Source organism: Ixodes scapularis, unplaced genomic scaffold, assembly GCF_016920785.2.
Source record: "Ixodes scapularis isolate PalLabHiFi unplaced genomic scaffold, ASM1692078v2 PGA_scaffold5__190_contigs__length_132052651, whole genome shotgun sequence".
Classification (NCBI taxonomy): Eukaryota; Metazoa; Arthropoda; class Arachnida; order Ixodida; family Ixodidae; genus Ixodes; species Ixodes scapularis.
Genome location: NW_024609880.1, coordinates 36,574,606 through 36,596,373, shown reverse-complemented (window position 1 = coordinate 36,596,373; position 21,768 = coordinate 36,574,606). Strand labels below are relative to the sequence as shown.

The window sequence follows — 21,768 nt, the reverse complement described above, 5'->3', positions numbered from 1 at the left end:
GCACAAAATAGACCGTACTTCCTAAGCGTCAGATACTAAATCGCACATATGTATATGCACTGCATATCAGTTTGACATAAGAAAATATGACAATTACATATAAAGTTTGGAATTTTAAACTCAAGATGCGACACGTAACCAGAGAAGGGAAGTAATATTTCATGTTGTAGCCTAAACATGTTCATTTCATAAAATATATCAAAATGTGTTGACCAAATGTCTCATATACTCCTAATTAACATAAAATACACTCATAAGTTAATACAAATATAAACTTTAAAACGAATTGAACACCGCCAAATTCCGTCTGGTTTACGGATAGACGACGCAGTACCTTTTCAAGACTACAAGGCGCTGCTCACACAAAAACAGTGATAAACACCTGGGATAGGGATAGTCATCTTTCGACGTAGCACATTTCGAAACAATAGGTTGATGCGATTCTGAGCCAGTTTTCGCTTTGTCCAAATCGCAGTCAGTTCAGTGCCAAAGTCTATGGCGTGTCGTCTGATCACACAGCGCGCACTCACAGGGGGACAAGGATGAACGCACTGTTGAAACGGTCCTGCCTTTTCACGGTCCCACCATTTAGCTGTCTATTCTGGGGTTTGGTAAACTCTTTCTAGGACCACATCACCTCCCCCTTCCCCCATTGGTTTGCTCCACATATGAGAAGATTGGATGCCTTTCGATGGGGTTACCTTCTCCCACCCCTTCCTTTTAAGCTCCCGATAACGGGACAGCTCCTCTTGGTCGATGAAGAGAAGCGTTATCCCCTTGATTTTCTGGCCGAGAGCTTCAACGAACGTATGCGCGTTAGTTATGGAGCTCAGCTCAGTTGTTTTCAAGTTATGCAGTGACGCATGATGCTTCAGCACACCACCCACTCCATCGCTTTTGCCGTGCCCTGACGCCGAGTATATCCACCTGCTGACAACAAACTTCTTCTGAAATTCGTGTAATTGGTGCTGATTTTTTAAATGGCTTGGAGCGCCGTCCCAAACATAGATTAGCTCCAAAAAAACGGGCAAGAGTTCCTCGAGCCTGTCTTCAATCATTGTGAGCGCAAAGAGCGCGTGTGCAGAATCATGACAGGTATCGTCACTCACGACGCCGAAACTTAGTGTTCCCTTCGTGGTCGTCGCAACGCAGGTGAAGATTGTCACCATCTTGGTTTTCCAGTGGTATCCCTGCACTGCACGTTGGAGCACAATACTCCAGTTTTCGGCGAACTCAAAGTCGAGGACTACGACACGTGGCTTCACATTTGCTTTTTCAAGCCATATTGCTCTCTGTTGTGAGCGCCGAATATAATGAGGGGGTATGTATTTCTTCGTCCACTTGTTGAGTTTGTTAAGAAAAGCAGTGGCCTCCAAATGTTTTTTCACCAACTCGCCACCAGATTCCCACAGTGCCCACTCCAGTTCATCTTCAGCGCTCATCCCTAGCATCTCGAGGGATATGTCCTTCCGGTTCGAACAGGCTTCAGACCTCAGCAAGAAGCAGTTTTGGGAAGGATTTTCACAAAGAAAAATTTTCTGGACGTCTTCAAAGGTCATGCATCTTCCCCGCCGCATTTGACAGAGATGTCAGAGTATGAAGTTGGCGCAGCATACACACATACACTCTTCATGTACAGGGCCGAAGAGAATACAATTTTGTTAGGCCCATTTTTGACTCGGTATTGGCCGCCTTGAATTCTTTGTAGGTTTCCCTAATAGATCTCGTCATAAATCGCTTCGTGACCGAAGACTTCCTGACCATCAATAAAAAGCCTTACGACATCCTTCTTGTTCGGGCTGTGTCTTGAGCAGTCTTTCGCATCTGATGTGTAGTAAGTCAACGCAAGAGCGACATCGTTTTCGTTGAGAGCATGTCCTTAGTATGGGTCAGATGACGCCCAGACCCCCATTTTTTTTCAGCTTTCTTAATTGGTCCAAAGCATGCTTCGTCACTTCAGGAATTGCTTTCAGGATATCTTTTTTTCTTGAGGTTAGATGGAAAGAGAGTTAAGAGGCGGTAGCGTTCTAGCTGCGACGCGCTCTTGACGTAGGCTGCTCGTAAATTGCTGACCCAGTCGGAGCATGAGGAGCATGGATCTTCTTTGTCTGTGCCCGTAGGTTCTCCGTACACGTCACTTAGTTTACGACCAATTTTCTTTTTGAAGTCCGCGGTTATCTCGGATTTTTTTCGCTTAACATAGCCGGTACGACTTCGTGGGGTCACGCTAGAAGGGAGTTTAAGTGGTGTCACACTTACTTCGGCAGCATCAATTGCTTTAGACACTCCTTGGACCAGGGCTTCCTCGTCAACGAATGATCTGTCCGCTGGTTTCAGGGATGATGACGATGAGCTTGATGACAACATTTCCTGTCCTTGCTTATGTTCTTCAATCTGACCCAAGAACATTGTGTAGCAGTTATTGCACAGAACATCTCCAGGGCTTACGCGCTGGGCGTCCTCAGCCGGTAGAACTTGCTTAAGAAAACTTAGGTTTAGCTCCGAGACTTGACGAAAATGGCGTCCGTAAAACACTATTTTCTTGTGTCTCCTTGAATAGTGGGTGCACACTTTCCGGTCTGAACTGAATAATGTATTAGCCATGGCAGTAACGAACACTTCTGGCTTTCTGAAAGCCGGAGCAGTTTTAAGTTCCTCCAGTTCAGAGAGCACGGAGGTAGAATGAGTACCAGCTTTCCGCCGTAGCTTAGGAATTGAAGTAAAGAGCCAGAAAGGGACCGAGAAGGCTATTATCAGTTAGACGACGTGCGAAGATTCGGCTTCCTTTGGGTCCCCAATCTTCCCGTCGATCCATACTTAAACATTCGCTCTCCGCCTTGCGCGTAATCTGAATGCCACGCAGCAACGGCGTCTCTTTTAGTGCCCGCGGATTAGTGGCACGGTTGTGATGGAAGGACGAGGAGGGGAGCTTGGAGAGACAGAGGGGGGCTTGCGACGTAAACTCTAACCTCAAAACGCCTGTTCTCCCGTCAATCAGAGTTTCCGTGTCGGTCGCATCCAAATGCATAATCCTTAGAGGCTCCAGGACCCCGACGAAGATAGAGGCGGTAGCACCGTGATGTTCAAGATAAAGTATTCTAAACACGCCGCCTGACTGGGGTGGCATCTGTAAAATTTCGGAGCCGAAAGCAAAAGACCTCAGAGGACTTCTCTAACGATCTGCATTACCCCGTATTGGGAGAAAAAGATGCGCTCGCACTTATGAGTACGGACTTCTAAGTAACTTTTTTTTAAGAGCACTACTCAACAATTTTTTTTATGTTTATGGTTGGATATTAGCTAACTGCTAACGATAAATAGAAAACCTTATATAGGCCAAAATTCTGCTCAGCAGAGCGCCTGTGCGAAGTCCCGTTCAAAACGCTCGGAGCACGAGATTCGAGTCTTAATAGCGGCCATACAAACAATATATTACAATTTCTGTTGGTAGTCCCTGATAGACTACTATATTAACTAACTGTGAATGAAAAATGAAAAAAATAAAAAGTGGGTTTTTTTAGAAAATCGACTCCAAACTTGCTAGTTTTTCGAAATATTCGTTTTTCAGGCACATGTAGCGCATTATATACTTGTGACAAAATATTGAAATTATACTCAAAAGAAAGAGCATAATTGGTGCTTTACGGTGATATAAAGATCATAAAAATATGTTGATTAGGTCACACAGCACAGCTTGCTGAACTTCGTCAAATATCGTCAGAGAAAAACGGTTTGACAAATAAAAAAAAAATCATGAAAAATGTTATGACCTCGACGCTTAATTAGCATGAAAAAGCCTATGTCTAGAGTGTTCATAAAAAGTTATATTGATGTAGCGTAAAAAGCAGGGAAAAGGGATGGAGTGAAATATGGCACCTCCGATAGGCTGGAAAAACATCAATTTCCACCTTCACCGCTTCAACGGTCCATAACTTGAGAACAAAAAATCCGACGAAATAACCGTTTGCGTCTTCTTTTATTATAGGAATTGCCCCAAAACATATATTTTTTTCGTCAAAATTAAAAATTCGACCCTAAATCCGTGCCTGAGTTGAGATGAAATCACCCATATATATATATTTTTTTTGCGCATGAATTGCATTTAGAACACAAGAGAAGTTAAATCAATACTAACACCCGATTTATATATTAAAAAAAGATAAGACTAAGCACTACTAACTGTGAAAATTTCATTCAGTTACCATAAATAACACCAAAAATGCTTGTTATGCATGTGAATGCATGTTAACTTGAATGACATTTATTTTTCTATGACTGCGGAAATTTGCTACCGGGGTTATATTTCTCGCTCGATTCGTTGACGAGAATGCTGAAACTTGCCCTCGCTAGCGCACATAATGCGATCATACACACGTATACTAGCGTTTCAATGCAGTGTCGCCGCGCCGACTGAACAAATATATAGGCAAAACTTAGATCTTTTTTCTAAAGAAAAAAAAAAAAAAAAAAAACGAACAACAAAAACAGTTGGTGCGATGCGCGAATTGCATTCCGGTATCAAGAATTATTTTTTCTAGCTTCTTTAACTTGGCCGTGTACACATTACCATTGCACATATTATCGAACGCAGGAAATGATTACACTTTCGAAATTAACGGTGTCCTCGGATTCGGAGTTGCCTCAGCGCGCCGGCGCATCACCTCCACAACACTCGCAAGAGACGAGCAAAAAGTTAACAACGGCTGCGTTTAAATATAGCTAGGGTGATGAAAACACGTCACGGCAAACATGACGCGTCGCCAGAATGGGAGGGTACGTCCGGCAGTGAGGAAGTAACCGAATAGGCCTAATAACCAACGACGTCGACGTTTAGCAATCGTGACACACACACAACGCGCGCACACACAGACACACACACACACAACGCGCACACATACAAACACACAAAAACAAAAGAAAAAAAAAAGCAGGCACGACGATTACAGGTTTTTTGACTCTCCGAAGGGATGATTCGTCTCGGATTACCTTCCCGCCCGAAACAGTGTTCGCTTTCTTCCCCGCCCACACGTCGGGCGGCCGGCGGTATTTCCGCTCAGACGGCGATCGCGGTGTTTCTACGCCCCGTTTACATCGAAGCTGACTCTGCGGCAAATCGCTCTAGCCGGACCCATGAACCGTCTCCGTTTCATAACCTGACCGCGCTCTATGGCGCGAGGGTGGTGTGGGTTGGCGAGCGCCATCACGTGGCGAAGAAAGACGGACGTACGCGATTGGTCCCACGAGCAGTCGCGGCTTCCACCGTGCTTTCAGTTGGTTGAGTGCATAAAACTCGCACGAGGGCTCTTGGAGGCTGCCGATCGAGTGGCGAGATTGGGCCGGAAGAAGGAAGCGATTCCATTCCACGGGCACGTCAGAGATGAGGTATGACGCACCTCGGGCACGGAGTCCGGGCTTGTTAGGCTACGGAAATGGTTTTTCGGAACTTACACGATATGGGTGGCGTGTCGAGACCTCCCAGAGAGACGACGAGAATGACGTGTTGCCGTCTTCGCTTTCTCTATCTGTGTTCATAACAACCGCGTGGGGGGGAGCCAAGAGTTTCTCCCGAAGCCACTACCTGAAATCACCATCATCTCCATGATCATCAGCTCGACAGCAGCCATCTTTCTGGTTGAACAGAGGATTGCGATATACGAAATTTCCACTAATATTGCTATTCTCGAAATTAAAAAAAAAAAAAAAAAAAAGATTTTAGCCTGTAATTTTACTGATTTCGCCGACAGGCCAGTGGAAACTACGTGCTGGTTAGACAAGTCAGTCGTCGGTCTTTAACCACGAGATCACGCTCTCTGCGCATACTCGCGCGCAGAGAGCGGGATGATGCGATGAAAGGCAGGTGTGATTGATTCGGAGAGCACGTAGCTTTCACCGCACTGCCACCTCGGCGGTGAACGGAGCAAGGGCTGGCTGAAGGCGAACACTGCGCTCATCAATGAGTGCAGGAAACCCACACTACGATTTTGTCGAACAGAAACACCGCCGGGGCTGTGCTGACATACCTCTGACAGCCAGTTTCCGTCCCGACTGTAAATGGATAATCGAAATACCGCAGATAATGAGGCCTATATTGCTTGATTTGTTATGTCACCCGCCGCCGAAGGCCGAAGCGACGCACCGGGCCAGTGTTTGGTCGGAACTCGTGTCCTCACACAAGTGTCAAATTTGTGCTCCAGTTGGCCTCTTGAAAGTGACGTAACAAATCAAGAACTAAGGCCTTAGTACTTAGGAGCTGTTTCTCCCACACACCCACACGCACACAAAAAACCAAAGCACACAAAAAAAAAAAAATGAGCCCGAACAAGAAAGAGCAGTCACATTCCAGACAAGGCAAAGCATTGTGTTTCGACAGTTCTGTGGTCGGAACTCGCTCGCTCATAAAACTACCGTCAATGAGATGTGAGATCCAACAACAGCTGGAAACGTACACGCATGTACACATGAGGATTTAAAATTTCTCAAGTGAGCGCTGGACATATATGCTAACTGACAACAAAGGGCGTGAATGATCAACGCAATGCAGAGAACGAAATATAAACCGTCCGTCCATTTCATTTCCTGCCTCTCTAAAATTAGATGGCTACGATCGGCAGAAGAAGTCTAGCGAATGACGATCCCAACGTATTCTTTTGATAAGCAAAAAAGGAAGAAAATAAATAAACGAACACCCAAGAGGTCATTAAGCCCATCATCCGAGACGAATGAGCAACGCACCGAACCTCACACTTACTGGGGAAAAAAAAAACAACCGTAATATCGGTTAAAAGACATACATAGTAAGGGCAAAAAGCGCTGGCAGCGTCACCACCAGCGCTTATTTTCAGCGTCCCACAACAAGCGCGACGCTATCACACGGCGACGCCAAGACAGCCGCAGTTGCCGCTCTGCGCCGTATGTACTCTCGTCGAGTTTCAGCGCGCTTGCCGCTTGCGGGCTCCTCATGGATCCACTAACGATGACGCAATGCGCTATGTCGCGACGGATGCCCTAAACGCCTCGTGTTACTCCAGCTAAACAACATCAACAACTATAGAATACAACGGCGACAACGGACGTCATCAGCGGTAATGGAAAGAGACCGTAACAGCCTAGCGCTGTGAAACGGCGTCTATCGCCCTCCCAAGTGGACGCAAGATTGATCGAGCATGATCATGGTCGAGAGCGCATCACCGATGATCCGAGAACATCGCAGGACGCCGGGGAGCTCCTTAGCAGAGCGCGCCCGTGAGGCGAGGCGTCTCGCGCAGTGCGTGCCACGGGCAGTAGTGCGCGGTCTGTTCGACGACTGCTCGACGGGGTGCGAGAGAGAGTCGCGGCGGCCTGGCTCCTGTCCAACGCCGCGCCCGTGCCTGCACGCACGCATACGCTCGGGCGTGACATGAGCGCGCGTGCAAGCCACCGTCTAGACGAGTCCGGTTTTAGACGAGGACTTTGCAATGAACGGGGATAAAGGCAAGTAACATGAACGCCGCGTGAAGGACGAGGACCGGACAAAACATATTTCCGGCCCGTTCATGTTGCTTTCCTTCATCCCCGTAACTTTACAGGCACGCTCTGATTTGTCAGGTCTTGCAATGAACTCATCGTTTCCTCGAGTGAGTCAGGTCGGTGTAATCTGAGCCAGCTATGCGGAGACAAATTTAAGGAGGAGGAGGACATGGAAACGCTCGGCGACATCAGATCGCCGAGCTCTGATTGGATGGATTAGTGGGTAGAGGCAAAGGCTAGCTCCCTTTGTCCCTATACCCATTGCCTCCCTTCAATCAGTGCGAACAGGGGCGTCGTATGGTACTCGCGCAATGTCTGGCGTTGGGTAAAGCGAGACGTCAGACCTCGACGCTCTCAAGTCACCGCACTCTCCATCTCCTCTCCTTCAATTCAATCCCGGAAAAAAAACTACCTATAATGAAATAATGCTGCATGGATAGTGCATTTCATGCATTAAATGCTATAATGCATGAAATGCCGCATTGAAGGAGTAATGGTTTAAATTTCTTTAAACAGGAACACAATCTTTATTAAGCTCCCCGATAAATTTAGCGGAAAAATTGACGTCACGATATCACGTTACGTCACGACTTAACACAGTGACGTCACGTCACGGTGTCAAATCGTGGTATACCGTGATGTAAATTTTCCCGCTAAATATAGCGGGCAAATACACGGACGGAGAAAAGGTTCTGGGATTAAGAGGTTCCATTTCATTTCATTTATTATCCCTTAAAGGCCCCGCCAGGGGCATTACATAAGCAGCACGTAGCGGTTGTTACGCGAAGGTGCGGACGTGTTAATAAACTGTGACATCCAGCGGCTATTTAGACCAAGAAGCTTCATCGAGACGCCACAAGCGTTTTATGGGGGCGTTGCTCGGCGACAGCGGGACATCGACTGTCGCTCCATCAAAACTTGTAGAAAAAAACGAAAAACAAAATAAACAAAAAACAGCCGGTTTATGTGGATTTTTTGCAATTTCCTATTTTTAGAGTTAGAGTTGCATTCATTCCTCCTAAAGTCGATGCACCGAAAGTTTTTTTTTTTTTTTTTTTTTTTAGAGATTCCAGTTTGTCGATTTCTCGTTGAAGCTGGGGTTACAGGGTTCTTACAAAACAGAGAGCAATCGGTCTTGTCGAACTCCTTCGAAAACAAAAACGGCGCTAACTTTCCGCGATGACTCGGGTTATACACGATTTAGAACGAACGTCCTACTGGTCTGGAACGTGTGGAGTTCATTTTCCTATACTGTGGACAACCGTCAGCGAAATTTGTCGAAAACGGCGACCAGCGATCGCTCGACGAAACGGCGACAATTTCCTAAAACGCTCCGCGACGAAACGACACATCATAAAAGGTATTTGAAGCATCGCGAACGTTTGCTGAGGTTCCATCGAGTCACGCTCGCCGTTCTTCGTCGCTCCTACAAATAGTACCGATGCCGAGTCTTGCTCAATGCCCAAGCCGCGCCGATAACAACGAGCGCTCGCCCACGCGCGCGCCCCCCTTTTATCGTCCCAGAAATACGCGTTCAGGCATCGATGAAGCCTGCTCCGCATCGCGGCCCTCGCCCGCCCGACACAGCAGAAGTCCTCCAACTAGATAACGGCTTTGGGTAAAGATAGTCTGGGCCGGCTGCTGCGTTCCGAGGGGTGAGACGACTCGCGATGTTTCGCAGGAGGCGCGGCACAGTGCGAGTATTAAACAAATCTCTCTCTCGCTCAGACGCGCACACACACACACACAAAATAAAGACTTCGTCTTTTTAAAGCAACTTAAAGGCGCTCTAAATACGTATTACAGGGGATATGTGACGTAATGGTGACACCTAACACGACGTCGCAGTCTCTTCTGATGTCGCAGTCACTGGAAGGAACGATGACCAGAACGTTACCTCTGCTAAAACTCGTTACCGTTCCAGCACCGTAATTGCACACGAACGCGTCATGAACAGCGTGACGTCATCAGCGTGATGTCACCATCGGGGCTACGTCCCGGCAGCGGACGCGAACGTGAGCTGACTTCATAAACGCTATGAACGAGCATGTATCATTGAAATTGTCTCGTTGAGTCGTTGTTTGAAACGTTCCTTGTCGCTGTTGCGATGCCTGATGAGCTGGTCCAGGGCATTCTTATCTTCTTGCAGTGGTGAGGTCAGTGACGTGTCGACCGTACAATAGTCGGGTGCATTCACAAAATATTTACGACACACACAAAAGTACTCGTGGTTCTCGTAAGCTAGAAGGCCTCTGCCACATCTAACCTATAAGTGTCTCCTCAGTTCTCTTACTTAAACCCAGCTTCTGAACTCATCAATATCTCTCTCGATGTTACTCGCTCGTTCGAACTGCGCCACGCTTCGCTCTCAAAATGTGTCGCTCTGTGTTTCATATCCAAGCTTTCTCTCAATCTCTCTCAAACTCCATGCGTTTCTTCTACGTCACGCTCTCTCCACTCTCGGGTGGTCGTTCTCAGAAGGCGTTCATAGTTGGCGAAAGACTCGCGTCGCCATTTTAAGATGGACAGGGCCACAACCACTTCCAGATGTCCGCGCAGATGTGCGTCATCCGACCGAACCGTCAGTGACCGCAGATCGGACGACAACATTCCTAACTTCGAAAAAATCGCCTACACACTTATAATCCGAAGACACCTCTGTCTTGACAAAGACAAACTTCTCAACGGCCGAACGGCGCGGACAAATAAACCGGACGAGGCCTGCCTCCCTTCAGGCATCCCCAGACGGTCGGGCCCCGAAAATCAGGTCCTTCCCCCTACCGTTGTCGGTCGGTTCTCGGAAGAGCCTAACCCGTTGTCCCTTTGTCAACTCCAAAGCAAATTTAAGTACTAAAGCATAAAAACAAGTAAGGAAAGCGCGGTGGCAACGTAAACTGTATGCCTATTGTAAACGACAGAAAATCGCTGTACGAACAAAGATCTGTATCTTTTCCTGCAGAGGCGGTTTGATTTCGCAAAGACGGCTGCTCTCTCCGTGGTCAAAAGGTCGGCCACCACGGACCTTCGAATTCGGACTGAGTTGCCGGTTGCTCGTTTAAAGGGATACTGAACCGAAATTTGAATTTCGCAAAATAAGGCTCTAGAAGCGTTGAACGGGACTTTACGAACTCCGAAACATTGCTCGTACATCGATATCTCAAACGGATGGCCGCACTTTTCGAAAAGAAGGGCGCCATCAAGCGAGGCCTCTGACATCACTGTCCTCCGGGAGAATTTGAGAGTGAGGGGGAGCGGCCTCGCTTCTCTCCTCCTCGCTTCGGTTCACCAGCTCGGCACGGGACGTAGTGAGAAGGAGAGGGAATAAGAATCGTGACGTGCCTTGCCTTGTCGGCCTCGTCGGCCGGGTTCAGTCGAGTGCTTCTTTTCTAAAAATATGGCGATCCGTTTGAGATATCGCTGTATGAGAGATGTTTTTGGGTTTTGCATCGTCCCGCCTATCTGTCCAGCCTTGTTTTGTGAGTTCGAAATTTCGGTTCAGTATCCCTTTAAGATCCCTATGCGGTTTAATGCAGACCTGAGTTCACCATCTTATAAAGCTTTTCTCAAGACGCCCCTCCCTCCTACGACATAAATGAATAAATCAGCTTAACTATGAATAACCGAACGTCTGTTAATTTTGAGATGTCGCAGGAAAAGCTAAACCAGGCATCCAAGTTCTCAACCGAGCCAAGCAGAAAGAAAGCTGTTGAAAGGGTTGCTGACACGGCATAGAGAAGGACCGGTGATAAATTTGTAACACGCGCGGGGATCCCAGTTTGACACGCATCATCAATTTCGGTTACGCTGTGCTTACCCCCCCCCCCCCCCCCCCCCCCCATTAAACCTTCGTCAGATTGCGGGCACCCTTGGCGGAATTCGAGCCCGCCACACCGGGGGGTATCCGTCAAGTCGGCGCGACATTCGAACTCACTACTCGCTACTACGAAGGTGTACTTAAATTGTACTTTAAAATTCAAACTTAGTTTATTTTCGTCCGTACATCTGTACAGGCAACGGAGGCGTGGGCAAAAAGCCAACATATCTTGATTCGACGAGGCTCAACCCCGTTTCCTCGGCAAAAAAAAAAAAAAAAAAAAAAAAGTTTGCAGACAATGTTTGAGGCAGGTTAACCCTCTGTATGACATACAAAAACTGTTCGAAGCATACATGTGCATGAAGCAAACACATATTCTCCGAAGATGCGTGAGATGTGTCCACAGATCATGCTGTCATCGTGTCTCCAGGGAACACCGTGTCCTTTGTATGATGAATAAACAGTGTAACTGCAACTTTACAAAAAAAAAAAAAAGAACAGTTGACATTAGAATGATTGGCAGCAATTCACGCATACATACAGACAGACTCGACTCACGAGTCAAAAAAGAGGCGGCAGGAAGTCGGTCGACGGCTCTATCGCGCGAAGAAACCGACCTCTGCACCTCAGAGTCATCCGTTGCCGAACAATCAGCCAACGCAGAACCCCCGTTATCGTATCGCATATACGCGGTGTGTTCCGTCGCCGCGGTGAGTGGGGGAAGCGTCTTGCTCGCTCGGCGAGCTTTCCGTCCCCTCGAGTAAACGAGGTAACATTTCACAAGGGGCGAAATAGCGAGCCCTCCCCGCGTAAACCCCGCGCATGCGCAGAGAAAAAAACCTGCCCTCCCCCAACCCCTGCGCGCACCCGTACCTGGCTGAACTGGTTTCGGCGGGAATGATGACCGTCCTTCTCGTCGTGTTTCTTTTTTTTCTTTTTTTTCTTTTTTTCGGGGTTACGTATCTTCTAGTTTTACACGTACCGCCGCGCTCGCTACGAAGTTTCCCAGCCAATCCAGCGTTGGGAACGCATTGCGTGACGAGGCGCCCCGCACGTCCCCGCACCCCTCCCGAATGCCACGTGACCACTCATACAGCCTTATGGACTGACCTGAATCGAGTGACGAAATATGCACGCGCATACGGTTAATCTAGAGTTAGGCTCAGAAAGCAATTGCATATGGTGGCTTGGATGGCCAGTAGCGTGTGTCCGTCCCGTCCCGTCTCCTCCCCTCCCCTCCCCTCCCCTCCCCTCCCTCCCTCCCTCCCTCCCTCCCTCCCTCCCCCTCCTCCTCCTCCTCCTCCTCCTCCTCCTCTTCTTCCTCTTGCTGCTCCTCCTCCTCCTCCTCCTCCTCCCCGGTCCATTGCGAGGGAAAACGGAGAATATTCGGGAGCGCTGTTTCTGTCGATTGCGAGAGCGGAACGGAACGGCGACGTTCCAATATTGTCCCTTGGCAAAGATGGATTTAAATCATTTCCTTTTATTTTGTTGTCTTCTTACGAGAGTAGTGTGCTTCCTTCTCCACGTGCCTGTAAGAGGTGCAGAGAGAGGGATACTTCTCCGAAGGAGGGGGAGGTCAATGCCCGCGAAAAAATGGGAGGTACAGCCATGGACGGATCGGTCACTGACCGGCCAGTTGTTGGAGGAAATATGGATCGCCCGGTGCAGGCATTTATGTATTAAACAAGGAAAACACAATTTTTTTTTTTTGTGGATTACGCTTTATATTAACAAGATGCATTCTGGTCGGGAGAGAGGATTACTAAATTTAGTCGACTATCCAGAGACCTCGAAAACATGCAAACAAAATCCCGCTTATGCACGACGTCTTACGCCACTATAACCCTACATCAGACTGCGCCCCACCTCGGCGAGCATGCGAATGGGTGCAACAAAACATTCTGATCCAGAAAAGTTCAAATGTGTTGTATGGATCTTTCTACCGCGGAAATAAGTTCGCCAGGAAACGAACCGTCACACTGCTTCCGCTTTATGTGCTGCCGAGTTGGGGCCGTCGTCCACCTCCAAAAGTCCTCACTTTGAGCGCCAGGGCGAGCGATTGTGGCGAGCGATGTTATTATTGGTTTCTCCTTAAACGCAAAAACACACTGTTATAAAAATTCAAAAAAAAAAAAAAAAAAAACGCAGCTTAGATGAAGCGAGTTGTCGCCCGATTTAGAGTGTTCAACCGTACGCACTCACCTGCAGTGAGAGTAAGGTAACTGGGTTGTATGTATGCTTCGACAGCCAGAAATTAGGCAGGTCCCATGAGCGCGCGGTGTCCCCACTGTAGATGAAAATTTTAGCCAGTGCAGCACAACTGCCAGCGTCTGAAAGTGCATCACGCAGTGCGCTCTGTATGATGCCACAGCTATACAAGCGCGAGCTAGCCCGCGCTCCATGGCTTTGAGACGCGAAATTCCAGCGCGAGTGCTCGTTCTGCGGAAGGACGCTTCAAAGCAGCGACCTCGAGCTCTCGTGCTTGTCGCATTGCCTGCAGTCTCAGCTTAATTAAGGGTGGAAGGTGTATAGTGATACACGACCGCACGCCGGTACGATGCTCATCCATGGATCGAAACGGGCCTTCCACAGCATATTTCGCTGGCAAACAGCCTCTGGAACGAGGCAGGAGGAAGAAATGGTCCGCCCCGACTCCGACACGGTCAAATGAGAAGGCAACAATGGTGCGAGCTAAAGCCGGAAAGAGTTTCCTTCCCACTGGCTCTCTGGCTCTCACGAGGAGAGAAGACTGCTCATTTGGAAAACACGAAAGGCATCGCACGAAACATAGTTAATCACACGTGCCGCGTACGGGCCGGGCTACGTCTCACGGTGATTAAGAAATTGGTGAAGGAGCGAGAAACTGGAAAATTGCAATTGACTGGCGTATTTTATTTCCAACAATCAACTGATTGTTCACTTCTTGCTAAAAAGACTGATCGTGATTTACGAGAAGGCGTAGTCCTAAATAGAGACCTTTTTTTTATTATAGGATATAATTAGTGCACATAGGATTATTCGAGAAATACAATATTATTTTTAACGCGCTTAAAAATAAAATAAAAAAGCTCGCTATAAAACCTTATCCCGTTGCTTTGAGGAATGCCTGAAAACTACTGTTTCCCTAAGCGAATCGTAACTAATGCCATAATGCCATTATGCTGCGAAAGAATTCGTCCCCAGGACATGTTCTTCTCTCACTATTACACTGAACGAGACAAATAAATAAAACACCCCGATCCACTATATATGACCACTCTGAGTACGAACTGATGGAATTAAAAATAATGTCACCAAGTAGCAAAAAAGAAAAAGTAATTGCACTTTTTTTGTTTTGTTGACGAAACGCCTCAAAAACCGAGAGCAGATGCAACAAGACAAGAGCGGTAACGATACAAAGCAAATCGAATGGCGAAAATCCTTTGGTATGAAACGCGTACAACCCCGACAAAGCTCTACTTGTAGATACAATCAACTACGGGCGCTCCAAGATCACGTGCGTGGCATACGACGCGGAAAATGAATGACTCCGAAATGACTCCGAACCGAGCTCCTGGGAGTCGCCGAGTTCGCATTCACGGCACAGCGCTGTTCCACCTCGAGAAGGTTAAGGCGACCCTTTTTTTTTTTTCTTTTTTTTTTTTTTTTTTCTCACGCCATTGGAGGAAGAACTTGAAAAACACAACAAAACAAATTGCCGAAATACCCGGTATCAAACGTGTCACAGCACGGCATGCTGTTAAATTGTGGGAAGTGTTCTCATAATTCAACATGATAAAACACGTTACTTCACATTGGTGCGTCGCATTCAATCAGGCCGGTAATTACCACGTAGGAAAACGGACACTTTCTTTTTAAATATTATAACCGTATTTCAATTCGACGTCGATTAAGAAAAAAAATGCCGATCAAACTAATTTATTTGTTTCACTTAGAAGTGTGATCACAGCCGATCAGACGGAGCAGATCAAGCAGCGGTCTTTCTGGACGTGCCATCACCCGTCAAAACAATCACGCAAAAAAAAAAAAAAAAAAAAAAAAAAACGTAGAATCACGGCGCATTCACTGTGAGTGATTGGTTCATTCGGTGATAGCAAACGCACGACGACAACGGGCGACGTGACGATGCACTTTTGGTGCCGTGTGATCCGATCGTAGAGTCAAATCGAAAATAGGTAGTTTTAGGGAACGGTTTTTGCACACCCGATACGAACTGCCTATGCGCTACCGCAGAAGGATCGCGCATGCGCAGTTCGTATACCGGACGACACTTCGTACCGTATCGGGTGTGCAAACACGGTTCGCCAAAACTCTCTACTAAGTGTTGTAGTAAGCGTCCCTATTCGAACTTCACACGGTCCTGCACAACTAACATGCCTTGCGCCGAGTGGATGTCTTCCGTTCAAAGAGAGAAAACCTCGGAGTTGTATTCATCCCCTGGATCTTCCATCACCCCGTCCTGACCGACTCTCGACCACGAAGGGGATTATGGAAAAGCCCACGTTATCTTTACGGGAACAAATAGAGCGTCTCGAAACCCCGCGTGGAGATGAATCACGAAAAAAAAAAAGTGTGTGTGCGTTGCGGGACCTTGCAGGTTAGTAGAGCACGCACGAACGTAGGCTCCACCCGAATAGAAAACGTGCGGGGGAAACCGTCAATGACCTAATTACACAACACGAAGACGTGCCCGAACCAGCAAAAAAACAACATATATATGAAAAACTGTTTAAAATTGAGAATCGTGGCGGAAACGAAGACAGCAAGCAACCCTGGGACACGAAAGTCCTCGATATTCACGACGCAACCCACGCAACATCGTTATCATGGAAGAGCTATACTCTGACCTAATTACCACACCAGGAACTTAAAGGGGACGTGCAACATTATTGAGTTGGAATGTTTGTCGCTGTACGCAAGTTTACTGGCACTGCCTAGTGTACCGCAAGTGTGTATAGCCTGCGCCTTACTCCAAGAAACCAGGAGCTTCTTTGTAGCGGCTATTTTTGAGAAAAAAGGGGACTTTTTCTTTCAGTATCTCCCTCGCAAAGCTGGATGACGTAGTCAGGGGTCGCGATGCCGATGTTGTCACGGAAATTACCCCACGGCGATGATACAAGATGTGGCTCATCGATTGCACTGGGTAAGCCCTCGATTCGGGCTCGTTCCTCGACGAACGCTCAGGTATAGTGGCTCGTAACCAATCCCTGCAAATGAATAGCCGGTCCACACCAATGTCTATAGGAGGTATTCACTGGGTGCCATATTTGAGGTCGATGTTTAGAGCGCATGCTCAGAACGAGCTCCCATAATTTGCCTGCTAAGACCAGCAATCTCGGTGGTGCGGATTGCACGTGACAAAAGAACTGCGGAAGCTCACCGTCAGCACGAGCTCAGCACTCGCGCACACAGATATGGCCGCCAGTGAATTCCCCCTATAGGAAGTATTCACTGGCGGCCATATCCGTGTGCGCTGCTGCCGAGCGCGTGCTGACGGCGAGCTTCCGCAGTCCTTTTGGAGCGCGCACTTAGCACCATCAAATTTGCCGGTCTTAGCAGGCTTTAATGGGAGCTCGTTCTGAGCATGCGCTCTAAACATCGCCCTCAAATATGGCGTCCAGTGAATACCTCCTATAGGAGTCGGGACGTGTCATGTGCCTCGTCAAGCCCAGCGTGTGGCTATGACTAGAGCCACTAAATGAGCTGCGCTTAGAGTACCGGCACTCCGTTCCCCGACATTGTTGTGGGCGCCGCCATTTTGGTTCGTATGCAGAGCAGACGCAACTGCCGATCGTTATGATTCAAAAGTGCGACTTCCTCAGCATTAGATTCGGTGTTAGGAAGCTCATGTAATACTGCTTTGTTTTGTCGCGAACTGTTTAAACATTTGTGGAGGACTGAAAAGCGTTTCTTGCGATTTCAAATAAAGCTTCAGATAACTTGCAACCATGATATTAAGCCACAATATGGCCAAGTGGCGTTACCCTGAAGCCTAGCTTATTTAGTGGCACTAGCTACGACGAACATCGGCGGCAGATAATCATTACCAGATAACGTGGCCGCTTGTTCTGTCTGCGAATTGAGGGGGTGGGTGAGCGCGACTGTTATTGCCCGGAGAGAGTATAGCGGTCGTTTCGTAGTTTATGAACGTCAAGAATTAATTGCCAGCGGTATTTACTGCAAAGTCACGGCTGAAAGTGCTGCGATCGTTGAACCGCCGCTCTCAACCGCATTCTTATCGCATTATTAAAACCGAGTAAACTTTCTTCGTGGTGAGAAGCAGCCGCCCGTTTGGGTGTGGCTGCCGGCGGCGCGCTGCACCTCGGAGTTTTATCTCTCTCACATCCTCGAAACTGCCGCTTTCAGCAGACAGTAAATCACACGAGTGCCCGCAAATAGGCCGAAGCCGGCGGCGCGGTCATGACATATACATGTCATGGTTGACGGGTATACCTGTATCGGGGCGTGGACTTTGTAACGCCGGTGTAGTGTTTCTCAGGCACGGTTGGTCATTCGTCAAAGTGACGATTATATAGCCACTATACCTAAACACCCTGCTAGCGTTTATGTATCACAAACATGGCAGCCTGCACAAGGCAATTATTGGGATGGCCTATGGACAGCAATGAATAAAACATAAAAATGTGAACGGGACCAAGAGGATTTTTACTACCAAATCACGTGTTTTCAAATGTTTTTTTTTTTTTTTTAACGTTATTTTTCCATTATAAAATGCATCCGTCCGTCCGAGCATTTCCCGCCCAATTTAGCGGGGAAATTGATGTCACGTGACCTATACACGAATTCAGATTTCCCGCTAAATTCAGCGCGAAAATAGATGTCGGGACCTAAAGGCCAATTCAGTATCGCCGCTAAATTTCGCGAACAAATTGGCGGCATGGCATGTGACATACACACCAATTTGGTTTCCCCGCTAAATTTGGCGGGGAGAATGATGTCATGTGACCTGACGTCACGTGACTTTGTTGGAACCGAGCAAATAAACAACCGACTGTCAGGATAAAAAAAAAATCCTTCACTGGCTTCTGTCGCGGTCTGGTGGACGAAGTCCGAACTTCGCAAACACGCGCTCCTGCTTCGTTTGTATATAGTTTTACGACCAAATTTGGGGAAAAAATTGATGCCACGTGACCCGACGTATACAAAACTGTAAATAACGCTCTAAACAAATTAAAAAAAAAAAAAAGACTCTTGCCTTTCAAATACTGTATGTGCTCGAGTAATAGTCGCACTTGTGATGAACAGAGTCGGTGCTTGGTTTCCTGCATAGTACACATTTAGCCAATCATCGCTGCCTGCATCAAAAAAAGAAAAAAAAGCGCAGGAAATAAAATTACTGGAAACACGCATTACCGTAAAAAAAGAAGAAAGAAGCGAATTGGGCAGAAGATTGCAACTTTGAGTGCTCTGTCCCGTAAATCGCTGCCATTTTTTCTGCCGATCACGGTGATTCGCTATCCCCGTGCTCTGCGGGAAAGCAGACCCAGAGGCCTTGTTCTTAAGATGTGCGACATTAGGCCTCTAAACTCGTCAAACAAAGTTGGGGCCAAAGTTGAAGTTGACGGAGCGCATCGATTGGCTTATCGCGACGATGACTTCGCGATTTTTTCGCCGACGTGCAATCAGCGCTCTCCGCGAACTTTGGGCTCCAACTTTGTGTTGCACAAGTTTAGGGGCCTTACTTGAGCAAATACGTACAAGCGAATTTGTAACGTTGAAACGTGCGTTGCCGCTGGAGACAACGACCACCCTACTTCAAAGTAACATCGGACGTGAATGTTTAGATAAGACGACGAGAAAATGGTCGAGAGTAGCACCACCTAAGCGTTGGAGCAAGAGGTGCCGTCCAAACAGATCCAGACTTGTCTAAAGAGTCTCGGCGTAAACGATCGCATCTGCGCACGTGCGCTCGCAGGAAATCAGTGAACACCGAAAGTGCCACGACTCATCCAAAACCGGACGGCCTTCGAGGTCCCAAGGTCAGGGTGTATTTGTGAACCGAAATCCTCCCAGACCCTTTCGCTCTTGAGAGGGAGAATAATAGATCTCCGGACGTTGGTCATGGTGCTCTTCGGTTATTTTTTGAGAGGGGGCCAACTCCCTCCACGCGCCCCATGTTTGACGGCTCAAGCCTCACCGGTGTAGTGTGTTCTCGGAGATATCACGGAGGGGCAGAGCCGCACCCACATCTCGCGTGCTTTCTCGCGAAAACGAAGCGAAACAGCAAAGTCCAGCAGTTCTGGACCACAGTCTCTAAATTAAACAGCTTTTACTTTAGACAAGCTATTTCATTACAACACGCAGAAACGTAAGATACAGCATGTTACATAAAAAAAAAAAAAAGGAAGCAAGAAAACAGGTGCAGCTCTTCAAAGTGATAGACCGTATATGAGCGAAAAAAAGGGATTTCCCTAACAGAAGTGAAATTGTGCACCCAATCGCGTAGACACCTTTCGACGAACATGTCACTTCAAGTTCTTTACATGCAACGTGTAAAACCACAAAAAGGGGGGCTGCGTGCCACATGTTATACCACTGCCTCATCTAGAATACCAGGTCATTCGCTTCCCTCATTATGGCAATTAAAATCCGTGCGAGCTACGTACGCAGGTGCGTCGCTTTCATCTAACCCGTACCGCGCGACATATTCAAGTCAACTTCGCCGGCGGCGTGTGTCAACATATCCAGTGTAAACACCGAACCGGCGATCCCGACGCACGCGATAAGGCATCGATTTTCGAGCGATACTCACAGGTTGCCGTCTCGATTGCTGATGATCTCCACGGTGTATCCGAAGTGGCTCTGGTCGTTTCCTTTGAATATGACCGGGAACGATGTATCCAGGTTACCCGATGCCGCGACGTCAATCCAGCACGTGAACACGGCGACCCAGCACATAATCGTCGCGAACCTCCCGTTGACCAGCGGCGGCGGTGACCTGTTTCGGTTCCGCCGTCCGTTTCGATGAGCAGCGGGCTCCATCGTAGTATCTGCCGTACGCGAAATCCTCGCAGATGTCTTCCCCGTTACCACGATCACGAAATCAGTGTTGAGCGCACATCGGTGGCGGAGCCGCTCAAAAGAAAACACACAACTCGACGATCTACCAGAATGCGCCGGGGCCGTACGAACACGCGCGCACACACACTACACCGCAAATCCACTCGAAGGAATGAGCAACTCGTGGATTACAAGTTGGTGTTTTGGGGAGAGGAGAGAAATGGAAGGAGGGGAGGAGAAAAAAAAGTGACGTCATCCGTCGGCGAAGGTGCGCGCCGCTGCGTGAGCGGCCAATGGGAGCGGAAGCGCGTACGTGACGTCAGGCTACGTCGCTTTTGCTTCCAGTCGCTTGTTGTTGTTTTGGCGCTGCAGGCGCCAGCGATGAGTAATGCGCGGTGTCGTCATCATCGCGTCGCGCGCGACCGGCGCCTTGCCACAGCGGGGACTCGGATGGCAGCAGTTTGTTTCAGTTTCGCTTTGTGGAGGAAAAAAAAAGGAAGTATGCCGGATTCGGAGGGGGATGTTGGGTTTGTCACAGACATTTTTTTCTCAGCGACGTCGCCTACGCGCTTCTTCCGGACCGGACGGTCGTTCAGGGGGGAAGCTCTCACCGCTCGCGACTGTCGGCTCTTCCATTTTAGGTGCGAGCGAAAAAGATGGATGCGTTCCCTAGAGCGCTTCTTCGCGGGTCAACGTTCAAAATCACTCAGCGGACCACTCTGACCTCTTTACTAGGAGAGGAGGGTGTGGTTGACGCTCGAGATTGCGGGTCGCGAGTGAAAACCCCCAGCGACCCCCAGAGTACGCTCTGTTCGCCCCAAAGCTGACAGTGAGGTGGGAGCTACTTGCTTGACGGACCAATCGATCTCGGCTCTCCGCGCGTAGGGGAGGGCGGGAGCGCGATCACGTGGAAAAGGGCAGACGGATGACTGGTCAACTTGCATGAAGCTTGTTCCCTACTGTCCGCTTTTAGAGGGCATTCAAAGTGGGTGAAGACGTCTATTGAGTCAGCTCGCTTTCTTGTGCGGCAACGCCGTCGAACTTGAAATAGAGACGGGGGGCTTGCCCCCGTTTTGTCATCGTTTCTGTACCCCTCGACTAACGCGGTGAGAAACGAACCGGCGGTCTAAAAGCGGCTGACTGCGGCGGGGAGTGATTCACTTTCTTGTCTGGTGTGAGAGGGTCGCTCTGTTTGATACGTAGACTGCCATGTCAATTCTCAGTTGTGGAACGTGCGTTGCCGCGTGCTGAGCAGCGCGCCTTTATCTGAACTGTCGTCCTCTCGGTGATCTCGTGTTCGGCGCGTCACGCGAGCAGCTCCTCGTTTGTCATAGTGACGCTTGCTTTGAGTCAATGATGTTCAAAGAATCCTCTAAACACATATCTCTTTTCAGGACAAATATTCGACTGGATTTCCTTACCCATTC

General features: G+C 48.2%; 2 protein-coding genes across 2 annotated transcripts in view; one reads left to right on the top strand and one right to left on the bottom strand.

Moving 5' to 3' along the window:
• The window catches only part of LOC8028238 (integrin alpha-4), a 105,436-nt gene extending 84,941 nt beyond the window's left edge, over positions 1-20,495 (bottom strand). Inside the window, exon 1 of the mRNA XM_042293910.1 lies at positions 20,094-20,495. Within this exon, the coding sequence (XP_042149844.1) occupies positions 20,094-20,323 (230 nt within the window). The 5' untranslated portion in view covers positions 20,324-20,495. The remainder of the gene's footprint in view (positions 1-20,093) is intronic.
• The window catches only part of LOC120839221 (estradiol 17-beta-dehydrogenase 8-like), a 604,311-nt gene that overhangs the window by 500,685 nt on the left and 81,858 nt on the right, over positions 1-21,768 (top strand). The window lies entirely within an intron of this gene.